At 44.3% G+C, this 15,683-nt stretch overlaps 1 protein-coding gene across 5 annotated transcripts in view; it reads left to right on the plus strand.

Moving 5' to 3' along the window:
• anks1b (ankyrin repeat and sterile alpha motif domain containing 1B) overlaps positions 1 to 15,683 on the plus strand; it is a 152,086-nt gene that overhangs the window by 86,787 nt on the left and 49,616 nt on the right. For all 5 annotated transcript variants that reach the window (XM_029117186.2, XM_029117188.2, XM_029117189.2 and 2 more), the window contains 2 exons: positions 77 to 216; positions 9,292 to 9,481. In XM_029117186.2, coding sequence (XP_028973019.2) covers positions 77 to 216; positions 9,292 to 9,481 — 330 coding nt within the window. The remainder of the gene's footprint in view (positions 1 to 76; positions 217 to 9,291; positions 9,482 to 15,683) is intronic.

Here is a 15,683-nt window from a genome sequence, read left to right on the forward strand (position 1 = left end):
CGTTCTGTCTGTCCATTTGGATCACCTGGCCTAAATGACCCCCCCCCTCCCACCCCCCCACCCTCTCTATTTCAAGGTCTCTCTACCCAGGTGAAAGTGACTGAGCCGCTGTGTAACCATGCGGCAGGCTCCTCTCCAACAGGGCCTACCCCAGACTGTTCCCCCCCCTCACCCGACACGGCCCTGAAGAGCATTGAGAGAGTCATCCGACCACAGGTGAGCCATGCACGCACGTACGCCCTAAAAGTGACTTGTGCATTTGGTTGAGTGGAGCCGTGTGCCGATAGCTGTCACCTCTAAAGTCACTGTGGCAGACGAAGTGTTGTCTTTTACATTTGAACCAAATGCAGTTGCCTGTTCTTCAAAAGGACAAAGTCATTTCAGATGTTTTATTATTGGCTGTGTACAGTGTTCTAATAATGTGCTAATAGTTTAAGTATGAGTTACAAGGGAAAAGTATTTAATAGGTAAATATTGTTTATGTCTACGGTGGTGTTTGTGCTTCACCAGTCGCCCTTTCCTCATGACGATCTGGGGGGACACATCTGGTCATGAGAGAAGCTGTGGTGCATTGCAGTATTTAATCTAAAAGATGCCTCATGGGTCTGTATGACCTGTGGGAATTAGGTTACTCTCAATAAGAGGTTAGGAAGTGCAGCTCCATTTCCACCAACATTTTGGGCCCATTAGTAAGGTCTGTACATAGTCAAGGATTTTATCAGTGTTTGGTCAGTCACTTTGGAAAGGTACACTTGCACTCTGTGGTCAGGTACTCTCTGTTTAGGGAGCTTGCTTCCTTTTTCAGAGTGTCGTTTTCTTTTTGTTTTCTTATGATATGGCTTAGTCTTGCTGTGCTGCTGTCCTGGGGCTTTGTGGGGTCTGTTTGTGAGAACATCCCAGAACCAGTTCTAGGTTAAACCCTCTGTACATGTAGTCTTTATCATGGAAGGTCTGAGGATCACTTTTGTTCAGGTGGGTGATTTTATGGCTCCTTTTCTTTTAATAATTCAGTCCAGCTTCTGCTATACATATATACATTTTGGAGCATCTCTATTGTACTATGGGGATACATTTGTAATTCTATATAAATAGTCTCAATTGGATGTTTGTGATTTTGTGAATTCTTGGTTGGTATGTGGACATCAGACCTTACAACTATAGAGGTGAATGGGTTATATCACCGAAAATAGTATTTTAAGCTTTATGTATTATGTTGTTTTTGACAGCGCCAAAGGCCTTGTCCCTGAGATCTTGCACAGCCTAGTTGAAGTTATCTGTGGGGTTAATCTTTATACTGAAGCATGTGTTTTTCTTTCTAAGTAGAATTTCTGCCATTTGTCCTGGCATCTGGACTTATTTTCCAGATGCCAAACTGTCACAGCCCAGGTCTGACTCAGTCAGTGCAGAAAATCTTGGTGCTGCTCTAGACACGCACTGGGGACAAAAGCAAACGGTATCTGGTAACAGTAGTTACCAGATAGTCCAGGTGGTTGAGGTTGGGAGCTGCAGAATGTTGTGTTTCTCTGTCTCTCTCTTTCAGTATCGATCTCTACCTGCATCTCTTTGTTTGTTTCTACTTCTGCATCTCTCTGTCTCTCTCACTCCATCTCTGTATGTCTCTCTATGTAGCTCTCTATTCTCTTTCTCTTTCTCTCTCTCTGTCTCTCGCTCGCTCTCTCTGTATATGTCGTTCTCTCTTTGTCCTCATTAGTATCACGCAGCGCTGTGTGGTGTGAATGAACCCCTTTCACGCAGGCCTGGCTAATTGAATGCAGGTGTTTTGGTAGCAGTATCAGTCTCACCCTAACTTATTAACATCCAATAAATTCTGTCTGTGTCAGACACTCGTGTAAACACATGCGCTAGCTTGGTGTACGTGTGTGTGTGTGTGTGTGTGTGTGTGTGTGTGTGTGTGTGTATTGGGAGGCAACAAGTGATTGAAGTACACGATTAAAGAACTGAATATGTATCAGGTAATAAGGAGTGTGCATATTAGATACCGTGGTGTGTAATGAATTGTCCACGCTTCATTTGCTTTTATATCAGCGCTCCCTTCGGCTGTTTCATCTGTAGTGTGGAACACTGAGACCTGGGTAGTCAAGCTGTAACACTGGTAACTGGGATCAGCAACCTCCCCAAATCCTAACCTCCACCGTAAGGAGAGTGAAGGGAAAGATCTTTGATCAGTGTCTAGGGAGAGGTCTTCTGACATCCAAGATCATAGCCTTGTCAGACGAGGGTATCGGCTCATATCATGATGTGAAGACTTTGGGTTCATTTCTTGGTTCTAGTTTCTATTTTTTTTTTTGGGGGGGGGGGGGGGGGGGGGGGGGATCTGCTCAGGCGTCTGGCTGTGTGAGATCACTGAAGCTCTTGATCTCCATAATGCGTTTTTTTTCTCTCTGCTGGCTAACTGTCACACTGATGAGACCATCCTATCTTTTACAGAGCTGGGAAGTCACACAAACACACTTAGACACACAAACACACATATACATGCTTCCACATATACAAACTGTATGCACATGGTCACACTCAGTATAATGTCCTTCCTGTCCCAAGCCTTTTTTATCAAGTCCAAGCCTTTTTATCTTTAGGCCTCTATTCTCTGTCACCATGTGATGACCAACCAACTGCTTCCCTGTCACACCCAGAACCTTAATGGCACTCATTCTCATCCCCTAGCCCTCATCCGCTAGCCCTCATCCCCAAACCCTCAGCCCCTAGCACTTGACCACTAGCCCTCAGCCCCTAGCCCTCATCCCCTAGACCTCATCCCCTAGGATGTGGACTACAAACACACTTTCTGTCTCTTTTTTTCTGTCTCTCTCTGGCTCTCTGATCTTCTCTCTCCAAATATTCTGGTGATGTGCAGGTAGCATCGGGCTGCTTATCAGTGGTATTGGAACCTGGCGAGCGTGCGTGTGTGTGATCCTCTCCTTTGATGCCCACTCTGAGACATTTCCCAGATAAACGTTTGTTTCCTATCTCCTGTCGCGCTTCCCGTCTCTCTTCAGCGCCATTGGCCGACCATGTTCAAGCCCGACACTGGGTATAATTGGAAGCAGCGGAGAGAAGCGGAGATAACACAGCCACATTGAGACACGCACGCACACACACACACACAGACCTACACACGCACACCTTTACCTCCTGTCTGCCTGTACGTATTGAAGATCAGACGTAGTGTGTTTGGGCGTGAAGAAAACACATGGTGAATGTGCGCGGAGGGGTCGGCTTGTTTGTGTGATTTGATGCAATCAGTGTCTGAGTGCCTCCGGTCTCCCCTTTCGTTCGAGCACAGAGTGCGGATCACTTTGCCATTTAAAGTTCATCTGTTAGTAGTCTACCAGGCATAAATCCGTGATCCACTGAAGTTGCACTTACTGACAGTGCTGCTCAAAGATACGCATGCGCACGCGCGCACGCACGCACGCGCCAAGATCAATGAACAGTGATTATCTCTGTTTAGTTTGGCACCAGAGTAGGGGAACCAGGGTGTGAAGGAGAGAGGAGAATACAGAAAGGCAACAAAAGACCAAGTGCTTCAATGTGATTGAGAGGGAGATGTCGAGGGAGGTAGGCAGTGATAGTCAAGTTATTTTGTACAGGATACAGGGATCAACAATGCAGACTAAGAGGAGACAAGAAGACCAAACAACATAGTTTTCGGATCGTAGACATAAAAGACATGCAGAACAACAATCGGGGAATGCCCAAGGAATGCTCCGGGAATGCCCAGGGAATGCCCAGGGAATTATCAGGAAATGCTCTGGGAATAGAGTGGCTCTCATAATTATTCACCACCCTTGCACTTTTCCACATTTTGTGTTGTTTTACAACATGAAATCACAATTATTTTTTGTTTTCTATTTGTTCAGTGACATAATCTCCTATGGAAATCCATTTTGGTTCAAAAATAAGCCAAAGGGAGTGAATACCTTTTGAGAATTAGGGGCAAGAATCTCAGAAAATGTATGAGCACCCTTAAGAACAGAAATGTGCTCATTTTCAGGGTATTTTATCACAAAAAAACATTTCGATAATGAAAACACAGCTACGGTCATTATACCTAGTTCCATTAGCATTCTGTTAGCCCTCTCCCTTGGACACCCATTGCCATTTCTGCCAGGTAATAACCAATATCCAGGGTATAACACATAACACAGGGAACACTGTTATACAGAGTAGCCTAATGCTAACAAATTATATCTCAGCTACATGTGATTTAACAGCATTACATCATAATGACATACAGGTCATTGTGCCAGTAAATAAAATGTAAATAAAAACATCCGTTAGTTTTCTGGTAACTTGACACACTCCCTTCCTAACACACCCGATCAGTCACCCGACTCCCCCTCTCTCACACACACACACACACACATTCTCCAATCACATACACATCACTCTTTCGACATCTTCATCTCACACACGCATACCATCATACTCTCCCTTTCCTGTCTCACACAGACTCAGACACACATGCCTACCGTCCCAGGTTGACATTTGATTTATTTGTCTGGTTAATCAGCTGCTAGGTGTCATGAAAAAAAAATAAAAAATCTAATTCATTTAAAACACTGAGAAAAGGTTTCTGTAATTAAATAGACAGTGTGCAGGGAAACTGTGAGGGAGCATCTTGTCCTTTGCTCGTTTCTTTTTCTCTTACGCACCTATCAGTGAGTTAATACAGCCTTGCAATCAGCTCCAATGTTGTTAGGTAATTATTATGTAATTATTTTGTCATTAGATGAATGTACCCATGTTTGAAGGGTGGCGGGTGTTCATTTTATTCCCTGCTTAACGGCTATGGCCTGTGGGATAAAATAATTGATAATTCATGTAGTTGCTTGAGTTCAGGGAGTTGAAAACAATGGTGTGAGTGGCGGAGCTCCATATCATGAAGGAGGCCCAGTGATCAGGACTCTCCCCTATTGTAGGCTCTCCTCACTGTGACATATGGGGTTGTTCTTGTGTTCTTATGTTTTGCGATTTGTATGCTTCAAGCCTTTGTTTTCTTGATGAGGTTTTACTGTTTTGGAATTTAGTTGTGTAACCGTGTTTTCAGTGTAGTTTTTGAATGTAGCCTTTCCCCTGTTTTAGTAGAATGAGTTTCACCTGTGTTTTTGGTTCTCCTGTGCTCCCTTATGCCTATATTGCTTTGTAGCCCATTGTGAGGTACTGATTGACTTTTCGCCAATGTACTGAGCCTTTTTGTTTAGCGTACTACTTAGTATCCCTAGCATTTAGATATTCAGTGTTTGGACCTTAGCGTCGATATTTGACGACTTAGCTTTAGCCTTGTGATTTTTGTCTTGTTTGCTTCTTGATTTTTGACGTTCCGGTTTTGACCCTTGTCTGCCCCGTTGGACTCTGCTTTCTGCCTGGCCCTCGCTTGGAATTGTCAGCTGCCATATAAACCCCACCCACGCTCCGCGTCTGGAACCCGCGACCCTTCCGTCCGACTCATTACCCTCACCGTTCTCCTCCTTAGTGTCTTTGAGTGATGTGCCGATTGTACCCTGGTGAACTCTCTGGATGACTTTACCAGGACTGGGCGAGGGCACTTAGTCAGGTATGCATTGTTAAGGGGAGGGAGACTGAGAGAGCTCAGAGGAATGACCTTCTCCCAGGCACTTATCTTAACGAGCCGATGGGGAGCGCCTTCGACCTGTTATTACCCATGTCACCTCTCTCTCAGCCAATCAGTAGACATCCCTGCCTTAGCCCCGTGTTCCTTCACTTCCACAGAGCCGAACCCTGGATTTAAGACTTACTGCCTTCTACCGTCTTAGACTGACTGTTGTAGACGCGGTTTTAGATAACCTCATAATGTTGTGAAGGATAGGTTTTTACATTTGTTGATTCTAGTCATTTAGCAGATGCTCTTAATTCTTAGCAGATGCTCTTAATTCTTAACAGAATTACTTAAAGATGCAATGTGTGATTTTTGGCTCCTGGTTGTAAAAGTGGCTCTTTTGAGACAAAAAGAGTCCCTGAACACTGTGTCGATTTGCGCCCTTTGTCATCACAACCAATCGCTTTCAAACGTGGAACGTCTTGGCTAACTGAGGTGTGATAATATTTCTGCTTATATATTATGCTCAAATCAACAACATGCTATACATCCAGCCCAAAATGGGAGGATTCAAAAGTAATTGTTAATTGCAAGTGTCACAGACTGAATCTTTAAAGTTAATGCGTTTCATTAGAACAGTTAGGTGGGACAACCATACAGCTTGATAATGTCAGAAATCGGCGGTTACGTATAGTGGTCAAATAATGTAGAACCCGTATCAAATCAAGGAGGAATTTCGCTCAAGTTTCTTGGAAAATTGCAGCACAGATGTCATTCGGTGAACGTTCCATTATCTTCTCACTGTAATGTTGGTAACAAGCTAGCCTATACATTCTTGGCGTTTCTACCTAGCAAAGATCAGGTTTCCAAGAAAGTATCCCCCATGCCAAATGGTCAATGTAAACATTCCTGTGGTTATCAGAGCGCAACCCACAGAGAGATAATCTAAACAGAGAGGTTTCTGTTGTTCTCATCTAGGCACATTCACTTCCAATGAAAGGTACATTCACATTGTAATTGTTAATGCTCAGATTCCACAATAACATAATGCTTTCATAACAATGTCGTGTGTTTTGATTTCACAACCCATAGGGTGCCACAGACACTGGATTAGTCTGTGCTTTTGCTGCAGGTTAACACACTAATGCTAACTTCTGCAGTTACAGAGACTGGACGAGGCTACACTGTAATGCTAACTCCAGCTGTTACAGTGACTGGACGAGGCTACACTGTAATGCTAACTCCAGCTGTTACAGTGACTGGACCAGGCTACACTGTAATGCTAACTCCAGCTGTTACAGAGACTGGACCAGGCTACACTGTAATGCTAACTCCAGCAGTTACAGAGACTGGTCTAGGCTGAATATCCTGACAGGACAAGTAGAATCATTGGACTTTAAATATTTGTTTTTTTTGGATACTAATACAACATTACAAAAACAAGTATGTAGAAATGGCAATGATGGACATGATATTAACATACATTCCTTTGCTTCCAGTAATCAATGGAGATTGTCTTTCTTCTCCAGCCATTGTTTCTAAATGTTTTAACATTTCCAACTCCATGCTTTTACCTGTGATTGTCCCAGTGTGCACTAGGCTCATTTAGGATAATGATTGTCTATAATTTAGCAAACCGTTCCTCACACACACCATTTGCTAGTCAAAGTAATGTGTCACCAACGGCATGGCACCAAAGGCCAATAAATGAGGTACTGATTTTGACAATCATAATCGGAGAAATCAGGACAGGTACATCTGTCCGCCAGGTGAATTAGAGAAAGTGACACACACACACACACACACACCCTGAGACACATACATACACATAGAATGCTAATGAATTGTAAATTGCTGTGAAATCGCACCTCGTCCCGCGTGTCAGACCGGGTAGAAAAAGCTAAGAGAGCCTGTGCGTGTGTTCCGCACAAGCGTGACGTGTGTATTAGCCATCCCGTCGGCGGCCGTGACATGTTCATTAGCCTGCCGACCGCTTGCTTTGTCAACACTAAGAGACTTTGAGCGGTGTTTCTGAGCTCTTAATGGATCCGCTGGGTAGGGGGCGGGGGGACGGGGACGAGGGGGACACAGTAGGGAAGGAGGGCACTGATAGTAAAAAGGAGAAGCAGATGAGAGCGCCAACTGTGAAAGGGAGAGGGAGGAGAGAAGGAGGGGGCGAGCGAGGGTGTTAGACATGGAGAGAGAGCGAGGGAGCAGATTATTGCTGGCCAAACATGAGCCCCACACCCGTGGATGCTAGTTACATCTCTGCAAGGTGTCCGGATCAGAACAGGTTTCCCAGTAAAACAAATGGAAAAAAAAAGACAGCCATGTGTTTTTGGTTGTTGTCCAAAAAAACATATGGCTTGTGTCTGATTGTTTCCAGAAACCAATGGGTTGGGCCACGTCCAGAATCCATGTGGGTGAAGCAACATTTCGAAATGTAGTAATGTGCTTTAATATTTGATTGGTTAGAGATGAACTAATCATGGTTGACATTGTTTTGTACTGAACACCTCATGAACTGTAATCCCCTAACATCTTTGGAGTTGTTGCGTGTTGCATTTACGCTGTCGTTCAGTGTATGTTCTCTTGCCTTCTCCCTGTGTATTCCCATGCGACCTGCCCGTCTTACTTTTTGATTCCCTGTGGGCTTACCTGTGGGCTTCAAGTGAAACTATTCCCTGTCGGCCAACTGCTAGAACTTTACAGCTACTTGTCTTTATTTGGTTGTGTGACAGCTTTGTTTTCTTTTTACTTCAACTTCACGGTTGTTCTGTACTCGTCTTTACGTCTCTCCACCTTTCCTTTCTACTCTCTCTGTTCATTGATCGACCATTAACACTGGACCATGGGGGTACTGAAATAGTTTGAGAACAACATGGAAATGCAACCTTTATTTTGGACCAGTTTGTTTAACCATGTGATGAAAACGTTCAGTTAGGGCCAGCAATGGAGGTGAAAACACAAAATAAATATTTTCCTAGCTCATCTTCTGGTATAGCTGAAATGCAGTCAAGTTCACTTAGGTGAAGGTCTTGTGAAAAAGCTTGTTTGAGGAAATTTCGGTTTTTAGGCTGGTTTAGCATACATGTCTTGTATGATATACACCTACGACCGTTGCATGATAGTTGTTACATAGTTTAAGGCTGACTTGACTTGTTCATTAAAAGATTACTTTCTTAAAATGTAATTTATATTTGTCAAGCTGGGCCCCCTATAGAATAAATTGCCAGTGGATTAGTTCTGTCTGTAAATGGTCTGTTAGGTACAGTGTGTCTGTCTCTACAGTATGTCTCTCACTACAGTATGTCTCTCACTAAATTACAAAGTGTTTGTCATAGTGTGTGTTATACAGTCATTATGAAGTCATCATCCACTGAGATCCTTCAAGGAACAGTCGAGGTCAATGGAACACACACACACACAGGCTAATGAGCTTTTCATGGGTTCAGAACATGTGATGATGTAAGAGGAAGTGGATCCTTACATAACATTTCCTGTGTTGTTTTACCAGAGGCCTGGCCATGGCGTGCTCTGGGCGTGCATTCATCTTTCCCTGTGGAAGATAAAACCCTTTGGAATTCTCAGCCACGCTCAGTTTAATCGCACAACCCAACCAGGACAGTCCCTAAGTTGCTTACACACACCCACAATCACAACGCACACCCACGTCTTTTAATATCGTCTGTTTTTATCTCTTCCTCAAGCCCAAACAGCGGACCTCCCTCTCCTCCCTCCTGGATGTCCAGAACCAGAGGCCAGTCAACCACAGCTGCGATCCGTCCGAGGTGAGCTCGTCCCTGGGCTACGCCAGCTTCAGCACCAGCCCCCCTGCCAGCCCACCGGTCAGCCCTAACCAGGACTCGGCCGGCTCCACCGACGACTGCCCCCAAACAGGTACCTAGGGACCCAGACGTAGAATGAGAGGAGGAGGGAGAAGGTCAACTCCGTTCATGACATTTGGAAGGTGGAGAGAGAAGGTCAACTCCATTCATGACATTTGTACACAGTTGTCACCCAAAAGTCACACTGAACTCTGGCCCTAGGCACTTCTGGATGTTCTCGTAGATCTGAGAGTTAATGGAAACATGTTAGGAATATATTACCACGTCCAGCCTGACCAGCTGGTGGTCATGATATTGCTTTTACCTGTCCAATCATGTCAGATCTCTTAAACACATACAGGTAGTGCATTGCTTCTTAATCCTAGACTCTTAGGGCTGATCTTGCATACACATATTTTGCCGTGTCTTGGAGAACTCCACTGAGCTTGACTTTTTGCAGTCCTAGACTTAATTTGTGTCCTGTGTCCGGTTGAGAGAGTGTGTGTGTGAACTTTCTCTGATTCTTACACACACACACACACTTTTTTATACGTACACAGACACCGGAGAGCCCCATCTCTTATGGATGGGCTAAGATGTCTAGCCCGCGATGTGGCTTTCTGCTTCCTGTGCATCATATCCTGTCCCTTTCAGTCGCTGGATGTGTAATTGAGCTGGTTGTCCCGTGGCGCTGAGAGCCAGCATCACATTGTTTTTGGAGGTCATGGTGATGGTTGCTGAGTGATGTGGCATTGACAGTCTTCAGTGTGTTTATTTTCTCCTCCATCGTCCACCCAGGGGGGAGGAGATTAAAAGAGAGGAAGGAAGGAAAGGACTGAACTGCATGGTCATGTCCATGGTTGCGTTCTAGGTGACACAGGTGCCTGTGTGGTGACAACCACCACCTACAGACCCCAGCGAACATGGCTGCTACATCGGTACTGATACGTCACTCTTTGACACCAAAAAAGGAGTAACTCTTTTTACCCCTCTCTCTCCTCTCTTCCCTTCCTTCTCCTCCTTCTCCTGCCCCCAGGTCCAACTACAGGAATAGATGTGCACCCATTTTCATGTTTTTTTCCCTCTCCTCCCCTGCTCTCTACTTATTAGCTTTATAAGGTCCATTGTGTTGTTGCCGTGGCAACAGTCAGTGCATGAGGAGCTCATCTTGTGTTGGCTTATACATTTATAGCTGGAAAATCAAGTGGATACAGGGAGAGATGGAGAGAAAGATCGGGGGAGAGTGTAGGGGGATTGAGGAGAGGGGGAGTAAAAGAGAGAAATAAGGGAGTAGGAGGGGAGAGATGCGAAAAAAAGAGCGACGACAGCAGAAAAAAAAAAAGAGAGCGAAGTAAAGATATTTTCCGGTAAACCATAAAAGGTCTTCTTTCCGTCTTCCATCCCTCAATGAGTTTTTGAATGCTCTCCCGTGTTACTCTAGCCAAATAGCGTTTATACAACGTCAGCTCCCGAGCTACGCTAGCCATATAATGTTTTTATAACGTCGGCCCCGAGCTGCGCTAGCAAAATAACTTTTGTTACAAAGTCAACTCCCCCCTGCTACAGAGTAGGTGTGAGCCCCCTGCGTGGGTGGCCAGCAGATATCGGGCTATATATAGCCTAGCCATACTTGAGTAGCACTAGCTTCTCTGGGTGACAGTGTGGATGTTCCAGAAGAATCTTTGTGATGTTCTGCTATCGAAGACCCAGATTTTCACACTTGGGCATGTTGACAGTGCATAACCACTCCTGCAGCTTGAGATGGGAACATTCAAACGGAGCACTACTGATTGGATAGAACACGCCGATGCTCGTTTCAGAGTGATACAGCACTTTTTGTTCACATCATTTGTTTTATAAGCTGTATGATACACACTCTTGCCTCACCGTTACTCTCCAGAAAGCTTCGGTTGCCATCGCTACCTGAAGCACACTCAGATAACACGGTCGTGCATGCGTGTGTGACCCTGTGTTTAGCATGCCTGGATTTGTGTCCTTTTTACAGGAAGACTGAAAGTTTATTCTTGGTTGAAACAAAAAGCTTGTTTTCTCAAATTGTCAGGTAAACAGGAATTCATTTAGGCCGGTACACAGGAAGTGAGGTGATGTGAGTAGGAAGTCTACATAGATGTGGTTGATTGCTGTCTCAGAGAACCATCACTGTGTGTGTGTGTGTGTGTGTGTGTGTGTGTGTGTGTTGCATGTATGTCAGGGCTCCTCCCTCTCAGCTGATGCATCATGTGCTTACATTTTAATGACTTAACTTCCACTCCATCTGTCCCAACACACCACTCTTTCCTGTCTTTCAATGTACCCTGATTTAGTTTCATTGGTTTTTGCAAACTTGTATTATTGCAGCAACTCTGCTGGGTTTTAGGTTAAAAACCAACAACAAGGTTTTAGGTAAAATGTCCTGATATTTAGCAGTTAATGGTGCCATTGACCTTAACTGGGTTAACCAGGTTTACAGTTGGTATGAGGTCCTTCTATTCATACTCACCAGTCTTTCAACTCCAAACACACAGCTGTTGTAAGTAGCCAAAGAGCTGCATTTTCATTTAATCTGATCATAGCAACATGCTCCATTCCAAGTGCCAGTGCCGTTTAAATCTCAAGAGGCTGACATTTGCAGATTGCTCTCAAAGAAGGCTTTACAATTTTGCTACTGGCTTGAAGGTGGAATCCATTTGGAGATTTGGTGACCCCAAGATGTAACCAAGTTCTGAAACTCTCCAACCGTAGCCCTTGTTTCGGAAGGCAAAGAAGACTCCATCTTCCAAGTGAACGTTACCGCTCTCAGCCCAAATACATTTTTCTAGCGGTGGAACAACTTGGCCTTTTTAACTTCCCTAGACCCTGTAATTGACTCTGCACATATTCTGTGTGTGTATAGTGTGTGATAGAGAGCAAGAACAAGAGCACCCAAAGAATGAGAAGCCCCCATCTAGTCCTTAAGCAGTAATAAAGAAGTGCTGATATCTTTCACAGAGCTTGGATTCTAATTAAGAGTTATATTTTATTAAAGAGAACTGGACCTTTTTTGATCACACATTCTTTCTGAAGAAATGTATGTTCCTTTAAACTGTGATATCTTTCCAGTTTTCTGCTATGTCCACAGTTTTATAAAGGGCAGTAAGCAGGGTTGTGATTGGTCATATTCCTGTGTGCATATTTGGGGCTGATAACTGTTTTCCCTCCATCCATTTATCCATCCCTTCGTCTATCCATCAATTTATCTAGCCAATCATCTGTTAGTTATTCTGTCTCTTTCCTCTTTGCTCTGTCTGTCTCTCCCACATGTCATTTGGAACAGAAAAGTGTTCCTGTGTCAGTCAGTCTTTCTTGGTGCAGTCTTCCTCTGCCCGTGTTACAGGAGTCTGTGTTAGCTGTTACCTGGTGATGATGAGGCAGTGGAACCTTTCAATAGAGGACGTTCCTTCACTCATCCGGCCATCCAGCATAGCTTTCGGTATTCCATGCTAACACCGTATGTCAAAGTTCTAGAAAAGAAAAGCAACGGGGCTCGAACTGCACTGACTGGAATATATTTGAGTAGAGATGTATAGAACACAGTTCGTGTGGAAACCAACAACAAAGCGATTCACAGGGGAGGTTCGGTTCGGAAAGGTGCTTTAAATAGAAATGCGTCAGTGACCACCTGAGTCTTCTGTATCTCCCTGGTGTCCCCGGGGCCAAAGTGAGTGGGTGGTTTAATTGAAGGCTTAATGAAAATTGTCTGGGACCTGCACTGCCATTAAGGGACTCCATTGATAACTTTTAACCAGCAATGGGGAAACGTGGGGTAGGCTGTAATTCCTTCCAGGCACTGCACACTGCAGAATCCATTAACACACACACTTCGCTGCAGACACACGCGTGTGAACACTCACCCAGTTTTGAGCAGGTAATTACATGTGGGATGGACTGAGTGAGTGGTTATGTGAGAGAGTCAAAGAGCCTGTAATATAATGATTCTCAGGGCATCACACATGATGATTTGAAGCCAAGACAACAAAGGTCTACTTTAATCTTTTGTCTTACCCCTCCGGCGATTGGTGTTTCTAGGAAAAACTAGTTTTCCACAGTTAGCGTGATGATTTTGTATTAAAGATACTGTAGATTACAAATGTATTCACCCCCTTGGACTTTTTTACATGGCGTTACAATTTATTTTTAAATTGTCACTAAATTTGTATATGGTGTAGATCAATCGTATTTTGTAATGTCAAACATATTTTTCCTATATACACTGCTCAAAATTATTAAGGGAACACGTAATCATCACAGTATAACACCAAGTCAATTATACTTCAGGGATATCAATATGTCCAGTTAGAAAGCATAAGCAATTGTGAATCAATGTCACCTGTTTTGGTGCAAATGAAAGTGACAACAGGTACACTAAAGAGGCAATAGCAAGACAACCCCCAAAAAGGGAATGGTTTTGCAGGTGGTGACAATTTCTCTCTCCTTCCTGACTCATTCTTCTCTATTTTTGCACTTTGCTAGTGTCCTTGTCACTACTGGTAGCTTGAGGCAGTACCTGTAGCTCCTCCAGGATGGCACATTCAAACGTGCTGTCGCAAGAAAGTTTGCTGTGTCTCCCAGTACAGTTTCAGGAACATACCAGGAGATACCAGGTGATGGTTCGTTACACGAGGACAGCTGGACAGGGCCCTAGAAGGGCATCAACCCAGTAGCAGGAACGGTATCTGCTCCTTTATGTGAGGAGGAACAGGAGGAGCACTGCCAGAGTCCTACAAAATGACCTCCAGCGGGCTACTGGTGCACCTGTTTCTGAACAAACTGCCAGAATTGTTCAGACGAGCTGTTGGGGTTCATGGATGGCAATGTTCAATGTCAATACAAAGGCCACACAGAAACATTCATGGCATCTTGCTAGCAGTTTGGTGTATATTTTATAGCTCAGATCCCTAAGCCCAGGATTATTACACCCAACATTCCTGGCTTTTCTGCGTTCTAATACAACGCTGGAGGCACCAGGCTTCCCAAAGTCATTGATCATGCCAAACACTACACCAAGCCCACGGATGTTAGTTTCTTCTCCTTTTTCTGATTAGTGCCACTAATGGGCAAAAGCAAGAACACACAATTGTAAAGCCTCATATAGAAATGTTGTCACCGGCTCTGATGCTCTGATCAGATTAAGATGACGATAACACTGACATTTTTGCGACGCCCCTCATTTCGTGGTTAACGTGCAGGACTTCAATGATGGCAGTTCCAGACCGAAGCTGGCTGTATGGCGCGAACCACACGGCAGCGGAAGAGAATTTGGTCGTCGGGCTAAGATTGCTCTTCATTTCTTCCTTCTAGAAGAACTGTTTACATCATTTAGTTGGGCTGCAGTGGCACAAACCTAATCAGGATTCATAAAGCAGCCAGACAGACCGGTCCCTTCCATGTGAAGGATGACTGACGCGTCTGATATTGCTCTTTAGTTTTTAATAACACTCAGTCGCCTCACCCGAGATGGAAAACTAAACACGATGCTATCTGATGGTTTTAGGTGCTCTCCCCGCCCCCCTCCAGGCAGGAGAACACCCCAGTGTATTATGGATGACATTAAATTCAGTGTGTGGGTGCGGGTTTCGTGCGGGTTTGTGCGTGTCAGGGTCTACCAGGACATCCTTGCGCGTGTGGGGTTTTCCTTGACGGACTGACAACTCATATTGATTGGATTTGTTAGAGAAAATTTTGTTTTGAAAAAGGCTTGCGAATATTTGGTCTGTTTCATTCCTCTGTAGAGTGTTAGTGTATCACTCTTGGCAGTCACAGGTTTAGTATTACCCACAGTGTTCAAAGAGTGTGTTTGTGGAGGCTGGGATGCAGGTAATCTGTTAGACTACACTGATGATTGGCATAATTGAGAAGGACTCTGCTTGCCTTTCTGTTATAAAACGGTCTTTCTCGTCCCTTTTTAAATCTCTAATGTTTCCACCGCTGCTCCGTTGCTGCTCTCACACAATCTATGTATATATTCTATGTTCACTGTCAGTCTTTACTCCCTTACCTTTTATGATCTACTGTATGTTTCTAGCCCCTCCCCTTCTGTGATCTCAGTCTCTAACATCTTCCCTGCTTTCTGTGATCGCAGTCCCTAATCCCTTTCCTTTCTTTGATCTCTGTATCAAGCACATTCCTTTGGTTATCTTAGTCTTTAACCCCTTTCTTTTTCTGATCTAAGTCTAACTCCTTCCCTTCTGTGATATCAGTCTCTCACTCCTCATCTTTGTCTGTTCGGAGTCGCTACT

The sequence above is a fragment of the Esox lucius genome, chromosome 23, assembly GCF_011004845.1.
Source record: "Esox lucius isolate fEsoLuc1 chromosome 23, fEsoLuc1.pri, whole genome shotgun sequence".
Taxonomy (NCBI): domain Eukaryota; kingdom Metazoa; phylum Chordata; class Actinopteri; order Esociformes; family Esocidae; genus Esox; species Esox lucius.